General features: G+C 35.7%; 1 protein-coding gene across 6 annotated transcripts in view; it reads right to left on the bottom strand.

Moving 5' to 3' along the window:
• Window positions 1-319: 319 nt before the first annotated feature.
• The window catches only part of LOC113548213 (amyloid beta A4 precursor protein-binding family B member 1-interacting protein-like), a 40,379-nt gene continuing 18,976 nt past the window's right edge, over window positions 320-21,722 (bottom strand). For 4 of the 6 annotated variants that reach the window (XM_026948974.1, XM_026948973.1, XM_026948975.1 and 1 more), the window contains 8 exons: window positions 16,955-17,091; window positions 5,283-5,400; window positions 5,051-5,149; window positions 4,907-4,957; window positions 4,152-4,261; window positions 3,721-3,946; window positions 3,456-3,631; window positions 323-2,954 (listed from right to left, as the gene is read on the bottom strand). In XM_026948974.1, coding sequence (XP_026804775.1) covers window positions 1,470-2,954; window positions 3,456-3,631; window positions 3,721-3,946; window positions 4,152-4,261; window positions 4,907-4,957; window positions 5,051-5,149; window positions 5,283-5,400; window positions 16,955-17,086 — 2,397 coding nt within the window. In that variant the 5' untranslated portion in view covers window positions 17,087-17,091 and the 3' untranslated portion in view covers window positions 323-1,469. Of the gene's footprint in view, window positions 2,955-3,455; window positions 3,632-3,720; window positions 3,947-4,151; window positions 4,262-4,906; window positions 4,958-5,050; window positions 5,150-5,282; window positions 5,401-8,974; window positions 9,862-16,954; window positions 17,092-21,722 lie in introns of those variants that run through there. The other 2 variants (XM_026948972.1, XM_026948977.1) reach the window with 2 other exon arrangements.

Here is a 21,722-nt window from a genome sequence, read left to right as displayed (position 1 = left end):
AATATGGGTTAAGATGATCGATTTAAATTTATAATTTAAACCAACACAAAAACACTTAGAGCAAAATGGAATTTGAAGTGTGTTCAATGAATCTAAATCAGTGGTATTATATAGTATATTATTATAGCAAAATATAACTTCCTAAAAACCGAGAAGATATGAACTTCAGCATCATTGATGGTGATACAATAATTCTTTACACTTGATTTACACTAAAAGTCACAAATTACTTTATTTGTTATAACTTATAATCACTATAGTTATATTATAATATAAATATATATATAAAAAAAAAAATCAAAAACATAATCATAATGATTGGAAACTAATGTACAATAAAAAGATAAATGTTCTTGAAGACTCGAGCAGCAAAAAATAATAATAATCACCGTACCATGTAACATAACATTGTGATATGAAGAAAAAAATGTTAACACATTGCATACATTATTATGTATTTATTATATAGTTATATAAATTAAGCACCAATTACGATACTATTGCAACAAAGACAATATCAGAACTGCAATATTATGTTTGTAATACCATTACGAATAAACATATAATATAAATGTATATAAACAATTATGATTATTAATATTAACACAAAAAAAAAAAATAAAATAAAAATACAGTCTTTTAGTAACACATTATTATTCGTAGAAAGAAAAATTAATAAAAAAACGCAAAACACAGGAATGAAGGAAGACGCTGTATGATGTGTTGTGTTCGCCTTCTTTTGACGCCTGTGACAACATGAACCAAAATAAAAAAAAAAACAAAGTGGATGGTGTCATACTATGAGCTTTTGCCACAGTGTTTTTATTAGGCTCAGCTGATGGCGGGCATTATTGTTACTAATTACTCGCTGCCAATAAAGTTTGCCACCAAAAATTAAAACCTTAAATACTATATGACAATGTATAAACCATAGACATATAAAAATGAAGTAAATTAAGTAAAAAGGTCTATGGTATTATTAATATTGTCAAATTAACTATCGATTATTGTCACGATTTCGTAGCCAAGTTGACACTTATTACTAAAATAATTAAGCTGTAATTTATTTTGGCGACAAACCTATTGACATAACAGAACAATCAGTTTAAGTTGATCGGGACGGCTGAAATGCATACAATAATAATTGAGGTTATGCGCTTTAAACGCAGACTGCTTGGTCGTCGGTTGCGGCCACCGCGTCGTCACAACGCACATAGTACAACCCCCCCCCCCCCGCGCGCGTCCTCGACCAATTCAGGACGGTTTAATATTCCACATATTCACTACAACGGTATTACTATATTATATATATATATACTATAAACCGAATAAAAAACGATATCTAACGAATATTACAAAATTCGGTCGTACAGAAAAAAATAATAATAATATGAGTAGGTATAGCACACTGACGCGACAAAAACGGAAAAACGAACGGAGCGAGTCGGATAATGACGATATATCCGTCGTTACGAGACGACGGTGGTGAGCTGCGTCTTCTCGGACCTAGGGGGCGGCGGCGGGGGTGGTCGCTTGTTGATCTTGTTGTTGGACGATACGCGGAGATGCTGTGCCGCGGCCTGTTGCTGCGGAGGCGGCGGCGGCGGCAGCGGTGGCGACGAACAAGCGGCCGGGACCGGACCGGGTTGCTGCTTGGGGTACACGTTCTCGTACAGGTTGTTTGGCCCGTAGTGTTCGGCCACCCAATTGCTGACGTTGGCCTCGCGGCTGTACGCGTTGCTGTTGTTGGCGCCGTCGGCGTACTGCAGCCCCTGCGCCGGGTCTCGGAATCCGAGCACTTCGTGCGGGGTGGCCATCGTGTCGAGCTTGCACTTCTGCGCCACCTGCCACTTCTTGCACACCACCCGGTGTAGGTCGGCCAGGAATGCCGTGCTGGGCGGTGACAGCAGCTTGGGCGGCGGCGGTGGTACAGCGTTCATCAGGTCGTCGTCGTCGTCGGCGGCGGCGGCGTCGTGGTCGACCAACAGTTCGGGGGGAGGAGGCGGCAACGATTCCAGACTAGGCGTCCGGCGGTGCTGCATGTGATGGTGGTGGTACTGCTGCTGCTGCTGCTGCTGTTGTTGTTGGTGGTGGTGGTGGTGGTGCTGGTACTGTTGGTACTGTTGCATTTGCTGCTGGTGGTGCTGATACGGTTGTTGCTGGTGATGGTGGTCAGCGAACTTGACCGACTTGACGGGCTTTTGTTGGCCGGCAGACGCCGTGGCCGCGGCGAAAGCCGTCGCCGCCGACGTCTCCGTCACGGAACAGGCGAGCTGACGTGTGGTGGCCGTCAGCGGCAGTTTTGGCGGCTTCCTCTTGATGGTGCCGCACGGCGGGTAATCCGACTCGAACGCCACGTCGCAACCGGACGACGAACCTCCGGAGTCGGACGACAGTCCGCTCTCGCCGTCGTCCAGCATCATGGTGGCCGCGTCGTCGTCGTCCAATCCCACGGAACCGCGTCCCGTCGACCCGTCAACACGGTGCAGGGACGTCCCGGACGAAGGCGACACCGCCGACAAGGACGACGGCGTTTGCGTCGGGTCACCGTCTCCGCCGGCAAGCGCCGACTCGTAGTTGTCGAGCAGCTGCTGCCCGTACTTGACGATCCGTATGGCCGACATCCACTTGTGCAACGTCCGCTCGTCCTCGGCGCACACGTACTTTATGTACTTTGTCGACTTGGGCTGCTGCAGACACGGGTGCTTGACCGCGAAACAGTGTTCGGTGGGCGCCTTGTACTTCTTCCGCCAGCCCACGCCGTAGTACACCTGGTTCACGTCGAACGTGGCCAGGCAGACGAGGTCCTTTGGCGACCGCGACGCCTTGTCCTTGTAATAGTACAGGCCCGAAGCCCGGAGCACGCTGTGGTACTTTTTCCAGCCTTTCCTCGAGTCCGTCTTGATGTACAGCGGGCCCTCTACGGTCGGTAGTCCACCGTTGCAAAAGTATTCCTGCAGAAAAAAAAACTCGGATCAGCAAAAATTGCGATAGTATATCAGTTGGTGATATCGGTCTGGCTACGACACGTATAATTAAAATATAATAATATATAGGTTAGGTCGTTAAGGCGAATTGCGATCCAGTGCACGACTTATTACGGACGAAAATACAATATACCTACCTATCAACGTTTAAAAAGTAATCGAAAAGACGTTTTTTTAAACGAATTAACTTAATTTATTTCAATTAAAATAATAAAAATTTAATTAGAACGTTAGGTTAGGTTAGACCATAACCTAGGTTAATATTACAGGTCGTATATTTGATTTAATATACAAATCGCTCAAAATAATAATAATTTTGAATTTATACCACACGTGGTAATTTTGATATAATTTGATTAATTGTTTGTTTTTTTTTTTTGTATCGAACGAAAGAAAGCCTTAATTGAACAATAATATTGTTTTTAAAGTATTATGATTAGGTATTAAATGTTTAAGATGAGTACTTACTTGGGCAAAGTTACTAGTCGCGTGGCTGAGCGACTGAGTGCTTGTATTAAACAACGACGGATTTTCAAATATTAACGTTCTCTCGGGCCGCTCGACAAACAATAAACGGTTTTTAGAATCTCTGGTCCACAGCATTAAATTATCTACTAGCAACTCGTGTTCTTCGTAAACGCGTTCTAAAAAACGTATACAAAAAAAAAAATATAAAAACAGAAATTCAACACGTGTTGCAAAAGTATCGTTTTTTTTTTTTTAGTTGACATACCCATATGAAGGTCCGGCAGATGTTCGACGAGCCCCCAGCGCGGTCCGAGATTAATGTGATGTTTGTCGGCTAACAATCGCATCACGTAACTACAACGCATACCCTCGTCGACCAGTAACGATTTTGCTCCACCGTCGTCATTGAACACTTTGATGAATAGTTTCTTCACACTGGCCTCCTTCATTTTTTGTAGGGCCAGACGGATTTTATCTGCTTTAGACGACTCCTGCGCACAAACACGAATAACAATCATTAAAACGATTCCGTCGACGCGGCACAATGCGCGTAATATAATATTGTAATAATCGATAATATATTATTAAAATAGTCGGATGACAGTTTACGATAGTATGCAATATGCTTAATATGCATAATAATGACAATAAAATTAATAATATAAAAACGATTAACTGCATAATCGTACTACATACTTTGTTTCCAGAGTGATTGGTAGTGCCGCTCGAAGCTGAACTCTCGCTACTCGACAATAACGATACGCAATCAGAGAACGCGGAATCGTTATCCGGACTATCAGTTCTCACTAGAAAAAAAATTAATTTAATACACTGATTCATATGGTATAATATATTTATATAGTGTAAATCTACATAGTGCCGCGGTGGGATATACATCTGGAGAAAAATGTGATGGGAAAAAAAAGGGATAAGTGAAATCGGACTGACGCGATTTATCTATAAGGGTATTCCCTCGAGTTACTATAACATTATCAGATTTGGGTTAAGTCCAAAGATTTGGGCTTACTACTCAGTTTTAAACGTATACAGACCGAATGTCACGAACGGTCTCTTTGATTCATTACCATTTGAACCATGGCCAAAAATGAAACCGCAATTGTTGGACCAGAGTAGAATAGTGTCGTAACTATATGTTGGCCAGGTGCCTCTATTCTGATATTGACCCTTCCCAGACGACGTATTATTATTGGAACGATAACAGTATTGTGAGTTATAATAATAAAATGGGCACTACCTATATATATATCTACTACGTAAAAAAAAAATTCGTAAAGAAAAGATTTTTGTGATTTGCCGCACAATTGGAAAACCCGAAATGCCTGCCGGCGTATTATAATAACGATAAGGGGTTATGGTCGTTGTTGTCTGCGTGAATAAATCGCGGTGCAACACAATAACAGCTGATATTCAAATAATATGACGGGTTTTACCTGTTCCCGGCTGATTTGAATTTGACAGCATCCTGTTTATTGTATTGTAATCTGTAATAAACAATAAAATGGTCATTATTGTCATCTATATATTTTTATATCTTATAAATGCGAAACGGACGATAATGATAACGATTTACATACCAATTTTTTCCGAATCCAATAGACTATTCGTACTCTGGTACTGGGATTCTAAGGCGCATAGCTCTCCCAACACGGCATCTAAGTCTACGTCTTGAGTATCTGAAACGCGAAAAAATGAACGGTATATTATTACACATCGTTGCATAGTGACGAGGGCGGAGACTATATAAATTATAATATGTTCCGATAATAACGACATCGCATTTATAATTTCGTCATCGGGCAATCTTACCTTCTAGATTTGCCATCGAGAATCTATAAGAATCCATCCGCTGACCAGCTATGTCTGTGGCGTTGGGTGCTTTCAAAATGACATTTTCGATTGGCTTGGACGGGCTTTTATCCAAACTCTACAAAACAAATACAGACAAAAATGTTGATACGTCAATAATAATAATAATAATGAAAAAACCATCAGTCCGACGTAATCGAACAAATATTCAATGATATATATATATATAGTATACGCTTATGTAGTATATAGTTATACGCGTGTGCAGTACGTCTTCGATTTGTGCGCACACAACTATACACGAACCACCTGCATGTAAGTGGCGAGGGGAACAACCCTCAGACGTTTTGGGTTTTCATGGTATATACATATTATTATATTATATTCTATTTTGTGTTCGTGCGACGTCAAAACTTCTTCACAAACGCGACTGCTCCCCCTCTCAGCTAATACAACGAATCCGCCCGGGTTCGTATTATATTTTACTAAAATCCCAACTAGGAACATACTATTGAAATACACCGAGTTTTTCAATTTTTTCCCCCTACAACAGTTATTATATATTATTTTCCAATCGTTTATTACGTAATACCGCTGTTCCTATAGTGCACGCAAAATTCCGACGCATGTTTTTAAATTATAATATCACGTAAACACAATATATATATATAAAAGATACATTATATTGTATTTAAAGAGCGGATTTAAAATATATTATCTTAACAATCTCTTGATTAATCCTTAAACTGGAAAAATATGTTGAAAATATAGATCTTTTTTACTTCAAATAAATTTATAATATTTAAATTTACTATTGCACAACGTATTATAATAAATTATATATTTAATTGCTTATGAGCTTGAAAATAACTGTTGCACCACTATTTTTTAATAAATTATTTAAATTCATTTACATTTAAAACAAACGATCAGTTTATAATATATCAGTTTTCTGAATATAAATAGGTACAAACCAGTTATTTAATTATTCTATCATTTTTCATTTTTAAATTAAAAACATATTTTTCTTGCATTAAAAGAATAATTACAATAAGAAAAATGAACAAAAATGATATATATATTTATCAACAATAACACAATAAATTGTTCTTGACTAAGAAATATATGCCAAATATCCTATTCCAAAACATGCATTAATATGTAAGATACATTTTTTCGAAAACTTTTATCAAGAATATTTTTTATTTTTTACCCCATTTTTCACTCCAGTTGAGCTTGCCTTAAGTCAATAAATACGTGTAAAAACTTAATAAATCTGTTCTTTAAGTTTATTATCACGCGCACACGTTTCAATGCTATTATTTCAACGCCATTCGCAAATTCTACATTGTAACGACGACGATCGAAGCTTATGCGTTTATTATGAATATGGCGTTAGTTTAAAAATGATATAGTTATTTTTGAGCCGATCATTATACTCGTATTATGCATTATTAAAACACGCAGTTAAACAGCACCGTACACATAACATTGTATTGCTCACGCGATTTTTCGATTAATTTATCGTCATTGCGCGACGTCGGCCCAATGGTAATAATAACAAGCGAGGCGTTAAACGGATGAACGTTGTAAAATATATCGGTTCCTAGACAACGCGGTGGTCATATAAAAAAAACATTCACGCGTTGATATAAAGTATAACTCAACCCCGCATAATATAATATGCATACGGTACAGAGCGTAGACGGCGCGCGGTCGTTTTAATAGAAAAATAAAAAAAAAACATTATGTTTTCAATTAAAAAGGAAACAATGATCCCTGTGCAAGCATTGTGTTAGGTCAACTGACTCGATTAAAATTATGCGTTTTTTTAAGACTCGAAAGCCTATATAATATATTATAATGTTTTTAAATGCGCCATTGTTCTTCGCGATCCTCCATATAATAATGTATATTCCGTAACGATGATTACCATTATCAGACGTATACGCGATGCATAATAATAAGTAAAAAGTTAGTATCTGTTCCATTAATAAACCACCCAATATTCGTCTAATAATTAGTTAGGGCGTAGTAGCGTACCTATATTATAATATTATTAATGTAATATTTTTATCGAAAGACCTATGCGGCTGTATTATTACGCGATGTAAGCCCGGTGGCATAATTTTTTTGTCGTTTAGAGGTCGGAGAGGGGGATGTAATTTTTGTACATTTTACCCATTAACTACAAGAAATGTACTTTTAATAAGCACCTCTCGATACAACCTAGTGTAAGCTCTTATGCTAATCTACATATTTTATACGGGAATTTTTTGACATTTACCAACGGCCGTGTAATTATTAATGTCGGCATATTCGAACTATCTCACCATTGTTATTATTTTTATTTTTTATGTAAATCTGATTATCATAATTATTTTTTTAAATAAACAACTTTAATTAATTTTTGATTGATATTGGGGTTTGTCAGTGATCTATGAAATTCGCAATATTTACCGGTTAATGGCTACTGTCATGAAATACGTGTATTTGTATTTACAATTTAAAATACTCGCTACGTAGATGGCGCCATTAGTGAATTCCTATTTTCGTATTTTACCTGCCATCACAATATCGAATAATGTCCAATCTGATACGACAAAAAGGTGCTCTCGAGTATTAATTAACAAATGAATAAATAGTTACTCCCGGCAGTTAGATGGTCATTGATCACTGTGTACATATTATAAATGTTACACGATGAACGCATACATATTAATATATTATATAAATTCTTGCAAAAGATACCCAGACAACATGATTTACCTTATACAAGTGCATACGCACGACCGAGCGGATTCAGTCGCGCGTGATATGGAAATGATTATTATTTATTAGTTTATTACTATCGATATTATAACAATAATAAGTTTATTATACACGAAAATTTAGGTTTCGAGTTAATTCGAGCTTATTCTATTACGTTTTTATTTTGCTCGGTTAGACTTTAATGATGTGATTTTGATTTCGTTGGGTTTTCGTCCGACAAGTCAATATCAATGTTTTGCATCATCGTACGCACAAATTCTCTGTTTGACCGTTCATAGATAAACAATAACAATATATACGACCGGGGACATTCGCGAAAACGTAACATAATATACCAAGTATATGCGTGTTCTAGGTAAAAGTTGGGGGGGGGGCTCTAGTTCAGTGACGACGTGTCGTTGGTTTGACACAATTTTATTTTTAGCCGAATATCATAAAATGTATTATCCTACAATACGCGTTCGGTAATCAGGAGAACCTGCACCGGCTACTATATAATGTTGTATTATTGTATAATATATGTATACGTGCTCTCGTGCCGTATATTGTATACGACGACGACAACACAGTAACGACAATAATAATAATAAAGTAATCGTCACAACTATAATTTAAAAACACCGGAGAGCACGCAATAGGCGTGGTACCCACATCGCCTACATAGTATATACGTAACATGCATTATATTGTTATTGTCGTCGTCATTGCTATTGAAGCGAAAAGGAAAAGAGCGGTACGTTACGTGAGCAGTCTTCACGAGTGTGTCGTGTACGCAAAACGGCAATAATCGTAATAATAATAATAATAAAAGTGACGACGACGACGACGACGACGTAACAACACGCGTAGTCATAAAGTGACGATTTTTCCGCGAAAGACGCGCAGAGGAAAACCGAGCGATTTACGAACGTGGTACTTACAGTAGGCGCGACCGCGGTCGGGGGCGTTTCCGAGCGATTAGACGTCTTGTGCACGTCGACGACCACTCGGCTGGTGTGAAGGGTGGCGGCGGGTGGCGTAACGTCGCTGCCGTTCGTGCGTCGTTCGTCGACGGGCAACGGCGGCAGTGGAAGCGCAAAAACGCGTCGTCCGTCTGCGGCCATCGGCGGCGGCGGCGGCGGCTGCGCGAAAATCATCCGTTCGCCGGGCAACGGCATGCGCTGCCTCTGAGCGATCATCTGGGCCACGTTCTTCCGGGTGGTGGAAAAACTGGAGGCCCGGCGCACGGCCACCGAATAGCACGGCGGCGGTGGCCGGTAGCTGTTGCGACGTCTGATCGGCGACGGCGGGGACGGCGGGGACCGGTGCACGCCGGAAAAGCTGACGGTCCGCTTGACGGGCGCGCGCCGGCGCACCGAACTCGCGGCGCTCGACAGCCGAGTCTTCAATATGGGCTTGTAACCGAACGTCAGGTTGCCGTATATGTGATAGTCGCCGTCGTCGGAGGGCGAACACGACGAATGACCGGCGGCGGCCCTGGTGCGGTTGCCCACGGCCCCGAACCCGTAACTGCCGTCCTCGTCGCTGTCGCTGTGCTGCTGCCCGCTCCGGCCGCAAGCGTACCGGGTCTTGCACGAGAACATTGCGAAGGCGATGAGTCGTCCGCGGACGTCGGTCGAGAACTGATTCCGGGTCTCGGGATGGGTGGCCGGTCTTCGGATCGCGACGACGGCGACCGGGTGTCCCGGGACCGGAGGAGCAGCTGCCGGCTGGAACGGTACACGGCCGGGTCCGCCAGGTGCAATCTCGAAGAGACCGCGTGCATGTGCGTGAGTGCGCGTCCAACACATGTCCCGCCCGTGTCTCGCGGTAACACAATATACCCGACAGAGACACCGCATCAGATCGAGATCCGACGGCAGCACCAGCAGCAGCAGCAGCAGCAGCAGTAGAGAGAGAGAGAGACGCGCGAGCGTACAATACATTATACTCTGCTGTGTAGACGATCGATGAGCGGCAGATGTTCTCGCAGCGAGTAATAATAATATTCGAAATCCGATTCTCGCCCGACATCGAAACTCGTTTAAGCGGTGTTGTTATATACCTATACGTGTGTATACGTTTTAACATAATAATATATAATATTATTATTATTATAGTTCACGCGCATCGGTTACCTGTGGCTGTTTTTTTCCACTGTGCTGTTATTTGTTATTATCGTCGTCGTCGTCGTCGTCCCCGACATTATTATTATTCGCCCTACTGCAGGGAATGCGCGTTACATACGCCGCACGGATTTCGATAAACAACAAATCTCGAAAATCGTGTGTGTGTGTGTGTGGTTTTTTAGCGATTTGGCACCGCCATATGGTCGGCCAGACGGTCGGCGGCTATATTTTATTTTTTTACATTTTTTATTTATTTCAAACGTACCAACGAGAATTAATAAGACTCGTGTACGCAGGCGCCATCGGCCGCCGATGTTGTCGCCGACACGGCGGGTCGCAGCGAGACGCAATGATAACGACACGCCGCGAGGACGACTGCCACACACACGACAAACCAGTTGGACTTTTAACGACAACGCACACACGCCATTGTGATTTGTGCGACCGCGTACGCATAATAATAATAAATAATAATAATATGTGTGTGTGTGTACAAACACGGCCTGTGATAAAACGTAATATTATCATCATCGCCGTTACTATTATTATTGCTGCAGGCATAATATTGTGTGCGCGGACTCGCGTGTCGACGACTTTCCGCGATAGCGCGGCGAAAACGCAATCGCGTGTAAGTAGTGCAGGTACACGACTACGGTATTATTAATGCGCGTCACATTATAGCTCCGCGGGTCCGGCCATCGGCGGGGCGTCGTAAGGGAATGTTGTCGTTTTTAACTGTATAGTAGTACGTCGAAGTCGATACGCGATAACTAACGACGCGTGCGAAAACCGGAAAACCGTGGCCATCGATGACTGCACCGCACCAGTACGTAACACCACATTGTAACCACTCTATTCGCACACGCCGCGATGTATGTACATTGTTATGTATTTATCATATGACATAGTGTTAGGGACGCTGTCAGGCGGACGAGACTGCAGGGGGAAAGCACTGCAACACTTCTGCGGTGTGACGTGGCGGTTGCTTCAGTTTTTCCCGATTCAACCGGTATTGTATTGCGAACAATCGAGTTTAGAATTACTATCAGTCGATAAATAAATTGTTTCAAAATGCGTTGGCGCCCAGAAGAATGAAAAACAATCGAGAGACTTGGTATAAAAACAAAGCGCGTACCACAAATGGAATCTCGCATATGACTGAGAAATCCGCAGTACTTCTTGATATCTACTTTTATCAATAGATGAGGTACGCGAAAAAAAAAAAACATTACTGTGTTAATACCGATGGATAGTGAGTATGAAGAATATGATGGTCTCTGCGATGATGCTTAGAAAACCGTCAACATACTCCCGTCGAAATTTATTCTAATATCGAAACTGCAATTCTTGATTCTGTGATCGGCATGTTCTGTTTGATCTCAGCTTGGAGTATTTATAAACGATTGAACGTCCAAAATTCGATAATATCGAGGGAATGGAGGCTTGTTAAAATATAACTCGAACATCTCTTTTTTCTGTTTAAATAGACGTCGTCGCGGGAACTACTTTCGCATTAATTCGCAAAACACGACTATATCCGAAAACGGCCCTTCATCAGTTAATGCAAAACTAATCCATTGACGACAGCTGAAATAGCGAAAGCAAACAAAACGAAGGAAAGAGCTAATTCAAAGGACAAGAAAGATCACACGTCTATACAAAACGGTATCTATGGATTGAGAAAATCCAATCATAATCACTAACACAGCTTAAATCGATCAAAGACTAAATCGGAAACAAAGCATTGAGGCATAAATCGACTAAACAAATTCAAAGTGTTTACTAGGTCGGTACGACAACTGAAAGAAAAGAGATCCAGTTATAAGATTGATTATGGTGTATTTGTGTAGTCACAAACGCTGAATATGTGTTTTCAAATAAACACTATACTAATGATGTAAATGCAACCATCGATTCATTGAACTCTGATTTGAATGTCAAATAATTCAATATTAAAAACCATTTAACTTACAACAATATTGTAATAGGTACCAACAATTAGTGTATAGAAATTATTGACGATAATGAGAATTCTGACAAATCTAGAACCAATAAATTAAAATCAACTAAAGGTTTTGGTATAAATTGATGTATCTCACATACATTTGTCTATGCATATCAAATATAAACCTAAATACATGCAGTAATATTTCCAAGAGCAATCAGATATATTGTCTACCTATGGAGTCGATAAGTTTTATAGTAAAAATCTAAGAACTATATTTAAGTTAATAGCATAATTAAATTATATAATAATCAATACATATTTTAGTTCGTTGGTAAAGAAATCTGACAATACAATAATAATAAATATATCATAGAAATGTTAACAAAATATGAATATACTATAGAATATTAGATGGTGGACAGAAAGACGTATATTTTTAGCAAAATCAAAGTTTTAATTTTCATTCAACAATAAACTATTATGTCTTAATTTATTGTTGTCGAAGTTCTAATTAAAAAAGTAATGAAGTACCTAATAAATAGGTAATAGTATAAAGCTACTAAAGTCAATACAAAAAATAAATTAAAGTAAATACTAATATTGTATATTATAATTAAATTGATATTATTATGCAATAATAGAAGCTCATTGATACCAAGCAATAGATTTTTAGTATAATTACACTATTTTAATGGTTTTAAGACTCCGATTTTAAAATTAATGTGCCACACTGATAACGTACAGTTGGAATGGACAATTTCTGTCCTTTAAAACTCCTTAAGATATTATCGTCGTAAATTTCAGTAAATAGCTCCTCTTTATTAAAACCCTACGTCGGCTACACCACTGCAACGTAGCTAATATTAAATGTCATCAAAAGTTATGGGTGATTATAATATACTATTTAAAATAGTCTAAAACAAGCGTGTTTCATGAGACTTCATCGTATGTAAATTTTAAATAATAAGCTCATATAATTATTTATCTTTATTTCTAGAAACGCATAAACTTAACTGACAAATATACACACACACACACACACACACACACACACACACACACACACACACACACATATATATATACATAAATTGCTGGTATACATTATAAAATGACGATTATGGTTTTTATATTTCCGGTTGGATGCAAAATATAGTAGTCATTTTCTCTACTATTCACTAGTCAATATTTCTTTAACATTAAAATGCATATCATGACTTTAGAAAATATTTTTTTTAGTCTTAAAAAGAAAAAAACTTTTTCGAAAGTTAAAACGAGTCTAAATTTGTAATTTACTCTTGGAGATCTGCCGACATTTTCAACAAGTAAATAAGTCGTGTAAATGGAATCTGGAAAAACGGTAAAGAAATGTAAACATGAATATACTTATGTATAACCTTGATATTTTCTAAGTTTGAACTCTGTTTTTGATTGTGATAAGAAGTCGTGCGCTTTACGTTAGTATGTAGAATAACATAAATGATACGCACCACTATCCTTTCAGTTCAGAGCTGAGCGGAGCGAGAAGTGGATTTTTTTTTTTGCAAGTACAATATTCCAATAAACTGTATTAATTTATAGAATAATTATCGTTAAATATTAAACCAGTTATTAAGAAACCGTTACATATTACACTTTCTACCCGTAATAATAAAGATAACTAATGAACTCTATGTGTGGCAGTTAAACGAATATGAATTTTAATTGAATGTTTATAGAACCACTATAGACAACTTTATATGCCTTACTTTTAATATATTTGTGAATCGCTTAAAATTGATAATCGAGTGTGCACATTGCATAACAATATTACACCACCGCCGTTACTTCATTGTCGTGTTAATCAAAATGAAATAAAATTGCCGGCTGCCGCAACATAATAAACTGTTCAAATCGGAGGGACGAACATCTTAAACTATTGCTCCATTCGTGGGTTGTATTCTTGAGTCTTTATAAATGACGCAAACACGAATTTATGTATTTCAATAACAAGTCCATAATGTCACGCTGCGAACAGTATATTGTATACAGCGGGAAATCGTATCCTCGCGGGATGTGTCACACATGTCTATATACAGCCAAGAAACGTCGAACAATATACGTAACCCCGATAGTGCATAAAAGTATATTGTACTCTATCTGTGTATACAATATACTCAATATAGCATAAACTATATATTGTGCAGTTTATCGATATTTAGTACCGAACACATTATTAACGTCAAATCACGAAAAGGCGAACGGCGAACCTTATTATTAACATTATATGTTATACTTGCTGCAAAGTGATTCACCCAGCGTAATATTATGCTCTCATACATCATTTCCTTTAATAATGAATTTATTCAAATCCTTACTTTTGATACGAATTATTTTCGGATACATTTTTTCTTTCATCAATAATCACAATATGAAATATATTAATATGAACGTTAAACGCGTGCCTATTCAAAAACATACAAAGTCGTATACAGCAATATAGTATATACATAATATTATGATTATAATTATGTGGCACGGTGTTTGAATCACCGCGGTGGACGAAAATCAAATCCGGAGCCTGCAGCTCGGGTTTCGCCGAACAGATTTAAGACGTCCCGCAGCAGCATCAATTTTCGAATCACCTAGATCGCCGACTTAATTGACCCGGGTGTTGTGTTATATACCTATCTCACACACACGACACGCGGTAAGTGAAGTATAAATCATATACATTATACCGTCGCAGAGCACCTGGCCAGGTGCGGTCGTGCGCATACGGCTCGACTCATCGTGCAGCGTACTTACAACACGCGCCACCTGCCCCGAAGACCAGACACGTGCAGTGCACACGTCGGCGCGGGGCAAGGATACGTTTGCAGCTGCTGTTGATGCCGCAGCCATTGCCGTAATAAGGGCGCATGCCATCTGTTGACGGGCCGAATATTATATATACTTATGGATTCCACCTAGATGTGTATATACATACATGCTATGTACCTATATATCTACGCCATACGTGACCCGAAAAATCGTCCTTGACGATCGAAATCCCGACAAAACCGTGACGGACTTGTTGATCGAGAGAAAGATAAATATATAATATTCGTTGAGCAGTTTTTGTGTGTATATACACTATATATTATATTGTTGTTATTGTTATTGTTATTTTTGTTGCTGATGCTATTATTCGGACCAGACCCGTGCCAGATCAAAATGTTTAAGAGTAGACTAAAAAATAACAATATTATAACTATATTTTATTTTATTTTCGCGTATATATAGAATACCATTTTCTCTTGAGTACTTCTCGAATCGAATTTCAATCACGTATAATTATACTATACTATTTCGGCGAGCTATGCTACTTCGTCTAACGTTCACTGCTTCGTAGTGTTTTTGGTTTCTTTGCGTAATGTTAGACGACTTTTTTTAAACTTTTTCAATCTTTTATCTTTTGCCCGGTCCGTGGCCGTGTTATCTATTTTAGATTGCAATTACGTCTATAAACTACAGTTCTTTTATAAAACAATATATTTTGACTTAATATGCACAGCAGATTCGATATTTTGATACAGCTCTCGTTTTTTAGTATAGGTAGTAACTATAGTTATTTTTTTTTATCAATATTACAATTATTGGTCGATTTTTGGATATTATTTGGGTATAACAATCTGTTTTAATAACACTTAACAAATACAATAATATGATATGTATAATATAATATTAGTCACACACATTAATGTTATCTCCAAGAATAAAACATTTGATTTAATTATTTTATACAGACTATGCGGTTTTTGTAATATATATTTAGCGAGATTCGAGTATAATATAATATTATTTCCATTTAATAAAACATCTTCTGGGACTATAGAGGGTTACTTGGTATTGCGGCAATTATGGACGCGTCACGCCCAAGCCGTAAAACGTAATGAAATCAAATTTGTTTCAAAAAATAAAAAATAAAAATACCGTTCACATTTTACAACATTTCATTCAATACATAAATTTTAGTCACACCTTAAAAAGCACCCAATCCACACGCTATAACTCCATTATAAAGTAATAATAATATAAATCTATTCTTAAATATATTATATTATATAGATGATTTTTCTAGATTTACATCGGCGAGAAGAAGGTGATTACGCCCAAGGTTTTACAGCGATATAGGTCTTATTTTTCAGTTTATTATGTTATTATATTTTTTTGATAATCTTTTTTTTTCTCGGGATAAAAAAACTTCGGAACAGTTTTATGTAGCGTATAACTTATGACGGTTACGTTTTTAAGAGGTAATATATATTCATTTTATTCACAATAGTTTTCCAACATTTTTACTACATGCGGGAAAAGTGAAAAGTTACCTAAGATTAGTGAACCCGTGCGATACACATGCAATAAATATTAAATATTATTATTAGACATTTGAATACAAAGTTACTCATAAGGCCACATTATCTATATACCTACAGTTCTATATATAGACATTACCTATTACCAAAATAATAAACCTATTTCTACTCAGAATCATTACGAATAGGATAGATATTATCCGGAATACCTAGATCAATGGTTTTCAACCGGTGTGCAGCGCTAATTGAAAATATAAATCATTCATACATTTTATAGTATATATAATATATAATATGGCTTGTTTAAAAAGTATAGAGAAAAAGCAAACCATACCATACATTATCCCGAACGGATTTTTATTGATTATAATTAAAACGCCCGAGGCGTTTGGAAACAACGCGCGAAAATTAACAAACGCCTAGAGCTATTAAAAATGCTGAATAACACATTAATTAGTAAATACTAACAATAACGGTGTATGTATATATTATAATTTGTATATTTACCGAAGCTAACGAGTCCAATTCACCGAGCCAAACGTCTAACAATCGCTCTGGGTCTTCTTCTTCTTCCGAGTCGCCACAATAATTGGAGTCCGCTGGACAATCGACGTCGTAATTGCCCTCATATGGTCTCATTACAACTGTAATCGTAAACATCGTTTTACTTCAATCAAGTAAATACAAAGCGTAAGCGTGATAAGCAACTAACAATAAATGATGAATTGTTGGATTTTTAACGGGAACAAATACGTTAGTTGTACTATTTTAGTTGTGCTAAGCTAAAAAGCAGTATCTATAATTTTGGTCATAATAATTTCATTGGGATAGTAAAAAAAATCGTTTGTTAAGTTGTGAAAAACAATGTAAATACTTTAGAACACTTCACTTTAATTTGTTAAGATTTAAAAGTTGAATAATTCGGTTTCAATTTCATTATTTTCATGTAATTAATTAATTATTTAATACTCATAATCAGTTAATATTCAATTATTTTTCAATAATATAATGAAAAATACATTTTTCAAATGTATAATTGCATCAACCTAGTCTAGAATTGAATATTCCCAATTGTCAAAAACATTCTTCAATTTACCTATGTTAAATTGGTGGCACTAATGACAAATCTAAAGTATCATAAAGCAGTTACTATTGATCCACCCAAGTATGTCCTTTCAATCCGTTTAATATATAATTGTATTAAAGTGATACTCGACACATATTATACAGCAGCAGATCTTATTTTCTCACTTGTTTTAAAGTTCAGTTTTAAATATTTGATAACACCTTCAGTTTCTTATTCTTATTTTTTTTTTATTTTCTGGTGAATTGAGCATATTTTAAAAAGTTTTCTGATATAAATTAAACTTTTAAATGATATTATAATTATTTCAGTGTTTCTGTAAAATACAGTGGAAATAATTTTATAATTTAAAAAATATTTTAAAATTTGCGTTGTACCTATGATGTTTATTAATATTATAAATATTTAAAAATGTTCATTAGAGAATTAAATAATATAACGTAGTCACCAAACTTTTTTAATACACTGTATATTGTGACAATGGCAATTGGTAGATTTGTACACCGTACACAGCTAATGCATTGCACAGAAGTTTAGGAACCATAATATCATCATGCAAAGGCATTACGTGTTTGTTAAAATAACACAAAACTTGTTTGAAAACAACAATAAGGGGCACCTAATATCATACGAATATATTTAACTTTATCACCGCGAGTGATTTTTTTTATGTCACCCTTAACAATTGATGGCACAGGATAACACTCCACCCTAACGTAATGTCTCTTATTGAAATCGCCCTCTGAATCAGTCTGAATAATGAACTGTTCAAAATGATTGCGCCATGACTTCCAAAAGTGCATAATGAATAATAAAATGTTTACTTTATACAATTGTTTGAAAACATTAAAATACGACCGTTCAATATGCATTGAAATGTTATACAACCGTATATATCAAATACATTTTTCAATATCCACTGTAAGTCTGTAAGGAAAGTGCTATATTATCCTGCGTACAGTTCATGATAGATATTGCCATGGCGCTATGTACTCTCCTTCGGTAGCTCTGTTTTTATATTATGTACACATACGAATCATCTATAATATAATAATCAATATGATATTCGGAGACTAAAATAAGTGAACAATAGGAATAAATTCATTGTATATTAATAATTTAGAAGCACGACTGTCCTTCAAACATCTATACTCTATAGTCACATAACAAAATCACGTGATTCATTAATAATAAATAACTACACATTAGCCCAAAATGTAACGCACAGAGTTCATATTATAGTAGGTACAATAAATTAGATAAAGCCTAATATTCTATAATAATAAGTTAGACGTTAATGTTATGATATTGTAGTTGTGTTGGCAGACGAACCGAATTATTATATTTTCTATTTCGATAATCAATCACCGAACGCCCTCTGGTGGTTTAATAATCTTTACCTGTCATCGACCATGTGGACTCATATTTTATCACGTCAACCAAGGCGAACACTCAAGGTCGAATTCACACTGTAGGTATACACGTTACTGACACGTGGCTTATGATGATCAACAATTCTGTCAGAAATTATGAAAATATAACACAATATCAACACCACCTATTTAAGCATTTGAAACAGACAATATACATTTGCTTAGAAATATTTGGATTACACATGCTCGGGATTACGGTACCTGGTTTAAAGAAAAATAAACTGTTTACATCGCAGGTATACGTTACGTTTACTATATATATTTTGTATTAATTATTGAAATGAGAAAATAAAAATGTTATTATTTCATCTGTAAAGAAATAATACAAATGACACCATGAAATACAAGTAAATCTAATATAAAGTAAATATAATATTGATATATTAGTATTTATTTTTAACAGTAAATATTAATATAAATAAATGAATAATATAAAATACTTTATGATATAAATGCCGATATAAAAACAGAGAAAATATATATTAGGATATCAATGTGTTTCATGGCGCTTGAATAGTTTTATAATGATTAATTTCTGTCGAAAATACAATTAAATATGATGGAACTGATGATGGGAAGTGTTTTGGAAAATCAAAACCCATATGATACACAGAGTACAAACTGACATGAAGTTTCTTGAAGACTCGCAGACATTACAATAGAGTATAGACATACTCTTAGCACAGCCGAGGGACCCCTCCTTTGTATAATGTACTCAACTACAGAGATAAGGACCACTGGCACTCTCTGTACACAGGATGTATCATATATCATGTATATCCCTTCTATATCTACCGGCGCTATTCGTTTAACTTCAATATGCTACGCGTATATATTTAATATTTTATTAGAATTTACTGTTGTAATATAATATATATTATATCATTAATACAATAATTATTTGCTTTTATTTATACATATATATTATTATTTACATGGCCAAAAATATAACAATACTTTAGTTAGTGATCCTAAAAATATTTTTTATAGACCTTATTGGTATCTGCACTCTGTTTTATAATTATACATCCTTTTTCGTATTTATAATAATATTATAATATTTTAAGTTTACAGTCTAAAAGTTTTATTACCCATCTGTGACAGCCATACGATAATGTATAAATGCGCTAAAATGCTTTAGTAAATTATAATTTAGCCCTAAATGGAACCTCATACATAGGATTTAATAGCTTCCGTTACAGGAACAAAATAAACAATAATTAACGATTTAATAAGATTTGCACACTGAACAGAGGCACATTATTAGTATTTCGAATACTAAACTGGCATGCAAAGTGACAACACTAATCAAATGGAGGATTATAATATTATATAATATACCAAATTAAGGTGTCAATAATTAGCATATGTACGATGTACCTACATTACCTTTAATTTCCATTGACGTTTAGTGTTATAATATCTAAAGTTAAATCTTGTTTAATTTGTGTCCATCTTTGCATTTAAAAATTTAAGGTAATTTAAAATGCCGAAAAATACAAACTGGGCATTGCAGGGCATTCGCTTCACCCACATTGACAAGATGGTCGATAAATTTTTTTTCTAATTTTAAAAACAATAATAAATCATTGCAATTTATAAAACATTTCTTCACATTTCGTTTTTTAAAAATGAATATGTAATAATATGAATAAATAACTAACGAGTTAAAACATTCAGAATAACTAATTCAATGATATTTAAATATTAATATGCACGAATGCGTTAACTATTTGAAATCAATAATTCATGTCATAATTAAACACCCAAATTATCGTTTCAATTTTGAATTATTTTTAATATGTCAAATTAGAAAATAGATTGTATATATGGATTGTATTCACATCTGTCACATGAGTTACAAAGTATTTGGAAAAAGTATATAAGTTTCTAAAGTACCTACCATCTGTATCTGTTGTATTAAAACAGTACAGTACTATGATATGATACAATAAACTTTTGAGATTTTTTTATTGGACAAAAATTCAAGAGTCTTCAAAAATAAAACTCACATCAAAGTAAAACCAAAATAGCTTCTTCTTTTCGCTCAAAATTGAATACGAATATCATATTTGAAAGATTATAATTTATTACAGCTGTTTTTAACTAAAGTGTTTTATTCTGTTCTTGTTCAAAGAAACTCATATAAACTTTAATATTGTTAAAATAAAAAGTAAATAATAATTAAATTTTTTTATGGAATGCAGATCTGAATTATTTGCATAAGACAAAGAAAACGTTATAATACGTTATAAAATATAAAACCTGCCGTATACATGCTATCATATGTCGAATTTGGACTTCGACCTGATTTTTTTTATTAAGAAATCGATATTGCTTTTTATTAATAGTTATGTATTATAACAGCAGGTTTTTGCTAAAACCGCAATCTTACCAAACAGATAACTGATAAGTACAAAATATTATAAAGGAGTTATATAAACTAATTAGGCAGCATTATATGAAAAATATTTTTAAATAATTAATGGTATTAATGATATTAATATTGTACATGTCATACATGTTCAAATAAAAACTGTATTATACACAGTTAAAACCCTACTCAAAATCATTACATATAGAAAATTACCAAATCCCAAATTGTTCAAAAGTATTTGTTACATTGTTTTCAAACACATCTTAAGTACCAATATAGAAACGGTACATCTACACACATTTTAATTTCGAATAATTTATCGTCTAAAATATTTTAATGTGTACACACGCGAAAATAACACAATTTGTTATAATCGTCGAG

The sequence above is a fragment of the Rhopalosiphum maidis genome, chromosome 1 (assembly GCF_003676215.2).
Source record: "Rhopalosiphum maidis isolate BTI-1 chromosome 1, ASM367621v3, whole genome shotgun sequence".
In the NCBI taxonomy this organism is placed as follows: Eukaryota; Metazoa; Arthropoda; class Insecta; order Hemiptera; family Aphididae; genus Rhopalosiphum; species Rhopalosiphum maidis.
This window is presented reverse-complemented; position numbering and strand designations above follow the sequence as displayed.